At 42.8% G+C, this 10,510-nt stretch overlaps 1 protein-coding gene across 1 annotated transcript in view; it reads left to right on the top strand.

The window, feature by feature from the left end:
* The window catches only part of SHOX2 (SHOX homeobox 2), a 12,039-nt gene extending 3,567 nt beyond the window's left edge, over nt 1-8,472 (top strand). Inside the window, 4 exon segments of the mRNA XM_069083465.1 lie at nt 433-641; nt 3,195-3,252; nt 3,970-4,058; nt 6,243-8,472. Coding sequence (XP_068939566.1) covers nt 433-641; nt 3,195-3,252; nt 3,970-4,058; nt 6,243-6,503 — 617 coding nt within the window. The 3' untranslated portion in view covers nt 6,504-8,472.
* The last annotated feature ends 2,038 nt before the right edge of the window (nt 8,473-10,510 follow it).

Here is a 10,510-nt window from a genome sequence, read left to right as displayed (position 1 = left end):
GAGAGAGAGAGAGAGAGAGAGAGAGAGCTGTTAGAGAACGTGGGGCTCCAGCCCTTGCCCTGAGAACCTTTGCCACGCCACTCGGAATGGTTGTGTGTGGCAGTGTGTGACAGAGATCGGAGAAATACCACAGACCAGACTATGTTACTGATAACTGATATATTTCAGGAATCACCTCGCCCTTCTCATCTAGCAGTCCTCCAAGGCCAGCTTGACCTTTGGGCATTTCTGAGAGAATGGTCATGCTTATTTTCCCTTTTGCAGGACCCGAACTGTGGCAGTGTTTATAGGAAGGCATAGGGAGCAGGTGGCCCAACCCTGGCACTTGGGCAAACCTTGTTTTTGTTGTCGCCCTCCGTGTGTGTGTTCATGTGTGTGCGCGCGTGTGTCCGCATCTGTATTTGTCCTTCCCCCCCCCCCCCCCCCTTCCAGTCTCCCCCGAGCTGAAGGATCGTAAGGAGGATGCCAAAGTGATGGAGGACGAAGGACAGACCAAAATCAAGCAGAGACGAAGTCGGACCAATTTCACCTTGGAGCAGCTGAACGAGCTGGAGAGACTGTTCGATGAAACTCACTACCCGGACGCCTTCATGCGGGAAGAGCTGAGCCAGAGGTTGGGGCTGTCCGAGGCCCGAGTACAGGTACCTGGGCCGCGGGGAACCGACTGGGTCGGTTGCGCGGGGCAAAGCCAAGCGGTGAGCGGGTGCGCGCGTGCACGCCAATGTGTATGTGTCTGTGTGAGCGAGCGCGTGTGCGTGAGTGTGCGCGCGCGCTCCAGCGGACAGAAATTGGGCTGGGAGGGGGATTGGGTCGATTGCTGGGGGGGTTGCAGGACTAAAGAGGTAGCTTATGCAGTATGTATATCTGTGAGTCTATACGCACACAAACCAAGGGTGCGCAGTGCTTTCTTTCATTGAGTCGGGGGAAAATCTTTATGAGAGTCTCTCCCCCCGCCCCCGATAGATTGTAATTCTGTTGAGTCTTAATATTAATTTTCAAAAACGTATCTTCACAACAAAAACAAAGCTGTCCAGGGTTTGCTCCGAGGGTTTCACACTCCCAGCTTCATGCGGTTTACCTCCTAGTGAACCTTCTTTTATAAGCATTTAAAAAAAAAATAAACAACCGTTTAATCCTTGACGTCCAGAGCTACAGCGGCTATTTTGCTCTATGAGCTGGGTTTTGTCTAGAATCTGCTCTAGGGTCTAGGCTTGCCAAGCGGATATGCCAATTAAGTTTATAGATGTAAAGACTATAAACTAAATTAGTAACTGTTAAGTGCAGAAATTTACAGTCCGCGGTTAACAGTTGATCTCAAACTGTGCGCATAGCAAAAAAATGCATTCGGGTCTCGCGGTCTTTGTTCCCTAGCCCTAGATAACTAGTTTTTGAGTACTGTTTTGTGCCGAAGGTGAGCAAGTTTTAAAAATGTGTCATCTCGTAATGCTGCTGCCCTTTCCAAAGCCTGCGATACCCGCAATAAAGCCATACCCAATTGTGTCAAGAATCAGACCTGATTGTCTTCTTTCCTTCTCGAGGGTGATTGGAATAGCAGAAGCAGAAGGAAGCTTTTCTTCTGTTTTTCGGGTTTTTTTTTTCCCTTTTGGGGAACCTTCCAGCTTTCCCAACGAGAATAAATTTAAATGTCTCAGATTGTATTTCCGTTCAAATAATAAAATGGGAGAAAATTATGGTCATTATTTGTTTGAACACATGGAGTAGTTTTAGGCCCCAAACATCTGCAGCTGTTACAAAGTATCGCTGTAACAGATACTCTCCTCAATCTTTGTGCGCAGAGACCACCATCTGCACCAGACTATGCACACAATTCTTATGGGGTTTCCCTGCATCTTGTAATAGGATAAGGACATAAACAGAACAGTCACGTTGGACCAGAAAAGTAATAGTAAGCAGCCTTTGTCATCACAGCCTCCGTCAGAGACCCTTCCCCTCTTAGGTCTTTAATGCTTTTCTCTTGCCCACTCAGGGCTCTTCCTGAAATTCAGAAACTGTCTGAAATAATAATAATATAATAAAAGAAATAATAAAATTCTATTCCAAACCCAAATGCTTTAGTGTGTGTGTGTGTGTGTGTGTGTGTGTGTGTGTGTGTGTGTGTACTAGAAGGTACTAGAGCAGGGAGATTTGCCAGCTCCTCTGAAAACAAATCTAGAGGCAGAATCTTCACTCACATCGTGCTAAATTGTAGAATGGTTTTTGTTAAGACTTATGTGGATGAAACACTTTCCATTGAAACCAGACCAGGAAAAGTTAGGCAATCATATTTTATATGCTATTTGCATTGATTTGCAAATTAAGGCTATTCTTGGAAACAGAGATGTGAAGCCAGACTGGGACTTTACAAGATTTATTTGAATTTTTTGTTTGTATTGAAATTAAATTTGCTTCTTTAAATCTTTAAATGGAGAAGACACAATATTCTAGAAGCTGCTCAATGCAGCCTTCCTCTCCCACACTGAAATCTGAGACACCTTCTTCCTTCCCTCCCAGGAAGTAAACTTTATCATGGCCCCTCATTTCTCCATAGTCTTTTTTTAAGTTTTAAAGACAGCTTTTAGTTTGCAGCTTCCTAGTAACTTGCAATCTGTTTTTTTTTTCCCCTGTGGAAGCAAATTAGATTATCATAATGACAAGACAATTATTCTGATTCTGTGTTACATTCTACTACACAGAGGAGCAGAGAAATTCTCAACTTCTTTGTAGTGAAGCTTTTATGACACTAATTGCCCCTCTTCCCCCCCCCCCACCAGTAAGTCATTAAATGCTTTGGTGTTAGTTTTTCTTGAAGATAAAGCTAATTAATATTACAGTCTATTAATGAGCACACTCTTCCCAGGTCTTACTGCTCAAACATCTAGACCCATTATCACAAGTTAGTATCAGGTATCAGGGAGTGATTTAGGTCTTCGGGGACTCTGTAATGTGGAAAGATGAAACCAGGGCCCTCGGTAATTTATCAAGAAACAATTTATCTTCCAAATGTCCATGAAATATATCTTTCTATTTGGAAGAGTTCCTTTTGGGTTTTTAACTTTGGAAAAATGAAACTGTAAGATGGAGATTTAAAAGAAATGTAGAGTCCCCTAATATCCTTATATATGAATCCAATGTCCTTTGATATTTTTTTTTTATTTTGAACTGTAACTTCTATTTCTTTCCACTTCACACTTCAGGTTTGGTTTCAAAATCGAAGAGCTAAATGTAGGAAACAAGAAAATCAATTACATAAAGGTATGTTTCTTAAAATATGTTTTGGGTGCCTCTTCCTACAGGATGCCCTTTCTGATATCTTCCCCAGGTGACAAGCTCTCTCCATCCTGAAATTATTTTGGATCCTTTTGTATATATCTTATATTTACTTATTTGTGTGTGTGATGTGCCCCTCAAGTAGATTGTAAACACCATGAGGACAGGAAGTGTTTAGTGTTGTATTTTATCTCCCAATGTAGATGTTTAATAACTGTTTGTTGAATTGAATTCTGCAAGAAGTCTTGTTCGATATAATATCACTTCAGAACAAAGACTCCAAGGTGCTCTTCTTTACTTAATGTATGGGTTGCAATCTGCACCTTTGGAGGGAACATCCAGATCGATAAAATCACATATCCACTTGAATATTTACAGAACATTTGTAAGAGGCCTTGGGGATACAGGTCTGGAATCTTACATATATATTACAGTTATGAGACTTAACATTAAAGTACTAATGCTAAGAAAGTGACTCCTACCACCCCAAATGCTTTGAACAGAATTTATTCCACTTTGGTGTTCATCTGTATTGTTAACCACAGATGCACACACATATGTATATATGAACATGTATAACTAAATATACACAGGTGTATTTGTACACATGCACAATGCATAGTCTATGTATATACACATATACACAAATATAATGAATTGGATTTTTTAGTTAAAAAAATGATGTTTCCCTTATTGTTTCAGGAGTGCTAATAGGAGCAGCAAGCCAGTTTGAAGCTTGTAGAGTCGCGCCATATGTCAACGTAGGTGCACTAAGGATGCCATTTCAGCAGGCAAGTACTTGAACTGTTGTGGATAACCCCTCCCCCCCCTTCTCCCGGAGATTTCCCCAGATGTTGACAGTGCACCTGTGGTATTGATGTTAAGATGATATTATAGACCCATACCCTTTAAAAAAGCAATACACTGTCTGCAATCTGCCCAAGAACCTCTTTTTGTCCTCACTGGGAGATCCACAGAGGACGGGTAACAGTAACTATTCCTTTAAAAAACACATTAAAGATTGCACTTGGGAGAAGAAAGCAAAGCCTTTTGATTAAGAGTTTGTCAGTTTCAATGCAGAAGTTAGTGTAAAGGATTTTAAAGGCATCATTCGTGTGTTTGTGCCTATGTTCTCCAATTTGTTCAATATTCTCCAACTTATTCTCCCATTTTAATCATATTAAATGTCTAATCCTAAAACAAAAAACAAAAGTGTTCTTAATGGAAATTGAGTTTTCAAAAGCCCTTTTCTGATAAAGGTTCTTGCCACATTGTCTTCTAGCAGAAGTGAAGTCAATCCAGTCTTCCCAACACTTTCCCAATCCCACTCCTTATTAATAATGAAACCTTTAAGACTACATCTAAAAAGGACAGCTGGCAGCAATGATTTAATCCGGAAAATCCCTCTTCCCCATTTCTAGGCCTTCTCTTCACTATTAGCTATAGTACTTTTGAATCTTCTTTCCTGGGTCCCATCCACCTCTACTTTTTTAGAAGTCAGACATTTCTGTGTTGTCGTATGTGATACTCACCTCAAGATCTGAGTTCCCGTTAGATATGTGAGTGAGGCTACCTTACCAGTCCCAAATGATTTGGTTGATAGTGTGAAAATGATCATGAGTTGTCTAAGTTTATTGCCCATATTGAACCTGGCATTTTAGCTTCTAAAAAGAGTGGGAAGATAACTTTTTTTTGGTACTAAGGTTGTGGGAATGGGGGTGCAGGTGTGGAATCTTCAAAGAGGAAGCCTAAGAAGCACATTTAATACTTTTCCCTATGGGTAGACACAGGTATAGTTGAAGGCCCAGAAACATTCATTATATACCAGAAAAAGTTTGGGTTCTTGCCTTTCAGACCTGTAATGCTATAGTTCAAATCTTTGCTCTATTACTTATAACTGAATGATCTTGTATAAATCTTTTCTGTGGTTAAGTCCCCGTTGACTGAAGGAACCTCCCTACCATCATTTCCATTAGTTCTGGTTCTTGTGGAACTAGAAGTCCAGCTTGGACTAAGATGACTTCTGAAGTTCCTTTCCAACTTGGAGATTCTGAGACATTTACTTCTCTGAGCCTCAGTTTCCTCACGCACAGGGTTATTGTCAAGGATGTGTTTTTAAATTCAAGACTTGACTTGTGATTTCACTGGTATCGGAAGTTCCTGAAGCTAAGCAGACAGGAACTTGTCTGTAATTTAGTCTTAAAAAGTAGCTCTGGGACGTTAAGTAATTTGCCCAGGATCATCACACAGTCAAATATGTACCAGAGGCAGCACTTGAACCCATATCTTACCCACTCCAAGGCTGGCTTTCTATGGAATATACAATGCTTCCTTTTGTATCATCATCATAATCACATATGATTGTTATAATTATAATAGTTGGCATTTATTATTACTATTTGTACAGCGATGGGGTTGGACAAGATGAGAAAATCCAATTGGAGTGAGCAAAGTATCTTCCCCATATTTCCCCAAGGCAGTCTCATCGGTTTGCAGGATGAAAGATCATCCGGTGCATTGCCACTTTCTCCTTTGCCCCAGCACACAGGATAACCAGACAGGAACAGTAAAGGTGGTTTGGCAGGCACAGGGAGGAAACACACGAACGTATAGGTGAAGCTGAGTTACTGAGGCAAGAGGTGCGCTGCTCAGTTGGGAAACAATAACAGGGGGGTCCAGTGGGTCAGACAGGCGCCGCCAAAGCCCAGGTACTTCGAGGACACAGACGGGCACTCCCGTCCCCACCCCCGTCCCCCATACCCCATACACACACCACGTACATTCCCACCGTGGCCCAGGCCCGACAGTCAAGCAAACCACCCCCCATCCCTCCACCCAGCTCAGCCACCCTTTGCCAGGTCGGACAGACTAGGGGCGCCGCGCGTAGGCCGGGCGGTGCTAATGCTCTGTTTTTATTTTATTCTCGTTGTCACCCTTAGGATAGTCATTGCAACGTGACGCCCTTGTCCTTTCAGGTTCAGGCTCAGCTGCAGCTGGACAGCGCCGTAGCAGCGCACGCGCACCACCACCTCCACCCACACCTGGCGGCCCACGCCCCTTATATGATGTTCCCCGCACCGCCCTTTGGCCTCCCGCTGGCCACGTTGGCCGCCGAGTCTGCCTCGGCCGCTTCAGTGGTGGCGGCCGCGGCGGCGGCCAAGACCACCAGCAAGAACTCCAGCATCGCAGACCTCAGACTGAAAGCCAAAAAGCACGCGGCGGCCCTGGGGCTGTGACTTCACTGCTGCCACCACCTGGTCCTCCTCATCCTCATCCCAGCATTGATCCTCCGGCCACCGCCCATCCTTTCTGTCTTCTAACCCCTCCCGGGCTACTAGCACCATCCATCCCTTTTCTCCTTCCTTCCCTTGTCCTCCTTTTCTGAAGGACTCTGACGCCGAGTCTCTAACCCAGGGACACCCAGGGCCAAATGCCCCTACGTCGCCCCTACCCCGTCCTCGCCCCTGGGGGCCAGGCTAGAGGACCGCCGGCAGAGCCCCACGGCTTAGAAAGGGGCCAAGACTGATTTCTGCTTTTGTAAAGTTCCCGCTGTAGGACGTGTTTAAGGGAGGGACTGGAGAGGGGGACAAGATGAGGAGAGGGAAAGTTTACCTCTTGGCAAAGCAGCACCAGAGGACGGATGCTTTGAAGACAAAAACAAAAACCCATTATTAATTCTAGAATCCCACAAAATAATGAAAAACAAGAGAGAAAAAGAGAAAGGGTACTTATTTCTCATCTCCATTCAACAGAAGCTGGACAACCTTAACAAAATCAAGGAGAAAAAAAAGTATTTGATACAATAAAAAGTTTGGGAATTGACATGGAAGAAACTCGAGGTCACTGGGGGGAGGTACCAACTTTAAAGTTTTTTCTTTTTCCTTAATGGGCAAAGATGGCGAAGAGGAAGGAAGATGTATACTTATTTAAAGAATTAAGATGAAAAAAGACATGCAGTTGGGAAGTTCACAGGTTTTGAAACTGACCTTTTTTCTGCGAAGTTCACTTTAAATACAAGACATTTGATAAGAGAGGCGGGCCTCCTTTTACGTTGAGTCAGATACTTTTGAGTTTAAAACCCACCACGTCTGGAAGAGCGAGAAGAAAGAAGGAAGAAGACAGGCACGAAGAGAAATGATATTGAGATGAATAATAAGGACATGGACAATGATGATTTCTCTGCGAAATTCTCATGGCAAAACTGTCCGGACTCCTGACAGCAGAATGCCGGTTTGCATGTTTCTTATATTCCATAGATGGCGTTCCCTTCCTACCCTCCCTCTACTCCACCCCCTCCACCCCCACCCCCCGGTTCACTTGCACTTCACCTTCATCTTTAGTAGGAAAAACAAAAATCAAATGCGGCTGGAAATTGATTTTTCTTCTTCCCTTTTAATCCTGGAGGACAAAAGAAAATGTTCTGAAGAGGGAAAAATAGCCCCACCCTCTGTATTGGTTCCCTGTTTGTCTCGGGAGGAAAGAGGGCAGAACAATGTGGGGGAAGAAAAGGGAGAGAGAGAGAGAGAGCAAAAGAGAAAGTGAATGTGAATATTTTTACTCTCTCTTGTTGGCTTCCCTGAGGTCCTAAGCGACAATTGCCCCCCCCCCCATTCCCTCCCCTTCAAAATTTACCTTGAACAAAGTCCAACTAGGTCCAGGTACTAGGTACGTGTAAGATATGTTGATACACACGAACAAAGTTTATTTTGGCTATAACGTGTGACTTGATAGTTGACTATCAACATTTACATTTTATCTCACAAAGGTGTATCTATTCAAGTAATCTTGCCGATTTTTGTTTTGTTTTGTTTTAGTTTCAGTCCATAGAGATATTTAAGCTGGAGGTACTCCATCTAGGTATTTCGTATCTCAAGTCCCCATCCAGCCTCTTTGGGGTTTGTTTTTTGTTCTTTGAATTACAAGAAAGAAGAAAAGCTCTTTTAAAGGAACTCTTGTAAGCGGATGGGCTTTGTAACTATTTGTTCTCCATGAAAACAAAATTATTTATATTTACCATATTTTTTCTAGTGTGTTAACTTATTTCAAACAAGAAGATACTGTTATTTCAGGACCTGTGTTGTTGGTACAATATGTTTCCTTTCACCTTTTGTTAAATCTTTTTAATAAGTGCCAAGTTATCCATTGAAGACACTTTGCGATCAATTGGATGGAATCAGTAAAGTTTGCGTTGACGGGTTCTCATCATTTTTGCTTTTGTTTCTATTATAAATCACCTGTGATGTCCTTTCTTTCTGATGAACGTATGCATGTCTGGTGCTCACGTGCAGCAAGAGCAGAAGTTACATTCTCCCTTTCCTTCTATGGAATTGAACAAATCCCCCCCTTTTAATTCAGAAAGCATTAGAAATCAGGTTCTCCAGTTTTATAATGTGTCCACTTAAGGGAGGTAGTCAGACTAGGTCACATTCTAGTGAAGCTAATACATCTCTGGCCTAAAGGGGTTTCATTTAAGGGGCATAAGAAAAGATGCTTCGGTTGGGGGCCAGATTTGTCCCCAGAAAAGTTCTTCGGAAAAAAAAAAATTCCTTCAAGGTAAACCTGGTCACTGAGTTACAGATGAATTCCAAGACTTGCACCCCCTTTCATATTCCTACATATATTCTTTCCCAGGATCCCAGACTTCCCCTCCCCCCATCCCAAGTACAGTGTTAGAACAGCTGGTTTTGTCTATTGCCCCCCTCCCCAACTCTCTATCTCTTTTCTATCTCCCTCTGTTCCTGTGTCTTTCTCTCTCTGTCTCGTTTATCTCTGTTTCTGTGTCTCTTTTTCTCTAAGAGGACTGAGATGGATGGGGGGGGGGCACTCTAAGGGTCCAAAGCTACTGAATGAGCAGGGGAAAGATGCTGTAATCTCTGTTGTAGCTGGACTATTTGAGGAGATAGTAGAAGATTTAACCAACAGGAAGAAACTCGTGGCCTATCACTACTTCTTTAATCTAAGTCAGGGATGTCTAACCTGTACTCTGCAAGCTCTGTGGATAAATTTCAGGAAGTATGTGAACTTGGATGGGGGGGAGGAGAATATCTATATTTTCAACACAATTTTCTTACTTTGTAATCTTAAGCATTTTATACATTTAAAAGCATTGTTCTGAGAAGTAATCCACATATTTCAACAGACTGCCAAAGGGGTCCATGATACAAAAAAGGTTAAGAACTCTTGATCTATATGAAAATTATGCATTGTGTTGACTGGAGAGTATTTGACTTTTCTCCTAACAAAGTTAAGTGACAACAAAAGTCTCAGACATTTTGGGGATAAACTCCCTGTATTCCTCATTGACTCTGAAAAACTCTTTCTCCCCTAGTGCTAAGAAGAGGGGTCAGTAAGCAGGGTCTCCTTTTTTTGGTGTTCGTTCTTCCTTCCATCAGAACATCCTTCTATAAAACTCAGAGAAAGGGAATGTATGTGCTTTGGCTCTGTGAGTTTGGCCTGGGTGTGATTGGTTCACAACTTGTGTCACATGTCCACAGATTCAGGGGAAGATTTTCCTGTCCTCTTCTTCCCCAGTTCCAAAGTGGTAGTCAAAGGCAGACTCCAGGCGTTGGAGAGAGCCTATACATTAAAAAAAAAAAAAAGTCCATTCAAGAGGTAAAAGTTATGGTGGTCTTGTGCATTAAAAAAAAACTAAAAGGGGGGAACTCCTATAAGCCATTAAAATAGTTTAGGCTGGAGAGGAGGTGAAGAGAACCCAGGAATGTGTGGCTGCTTGAAGTGGCATACTCCAGCGCTCTTGGAGCATTTCATTATTACTTCCTGAAATCTAACTGAACCTAGTTTTCTGTGGATAAGCCCTGCTCTCTGTTCCCCTGTCCTCCACCCCCATTCTTAGTAATAGAATCTTTGGAACAGGACCCAATATATAGAAGCCACATAAAGCAGGTCATCCTTCCTCTCCCCTCAGCACATACACCTGTGTGCTAGGTTTGCCACCATGGGCCATCTTTGCTTGTCCTCCAGTTCCAAAATAACCTCATTTGACAGGCAGAGTGCAGGAATGGGTTAGGAGCCATTCAACTGCAAGTTAATTAGTGCTCAACACACAAAAATGTTGCCTCTCTACAGATAAAGTCTTTGACTTCCAAGATACTAACCAGAAGGGATTTAAGCAGGGTATTTTAAAATAAAACAAAACGAAGCAACACTTTCCGAGTAAGATTCTAATTACTACCAGAATGACTTAGGACAAGTCACTTAACCCTTCTGGGCCTCAGTTTCCTTA

This window comes from Petaurus breviceps, unplaced genomic scaffold, assembly GCF_028583685.1.
Source record: "Petaurus breviceps papuanus isolate PSGF00001 unplaced genomic scaffold, PetGlider_PUasm1.0 173, whole genome shotgun sequence".
Lineage (NCBI taxonomy): Eukaryota > Metazoa > Chordata > Mammalia > Diprotodontia > Petauridae > Petaurus > Petaurus breviceps.
Note: the sequence above shows the minus strand (reverse complement) of the source record. Positions and strands in the feature narration are given on the sequence as shown.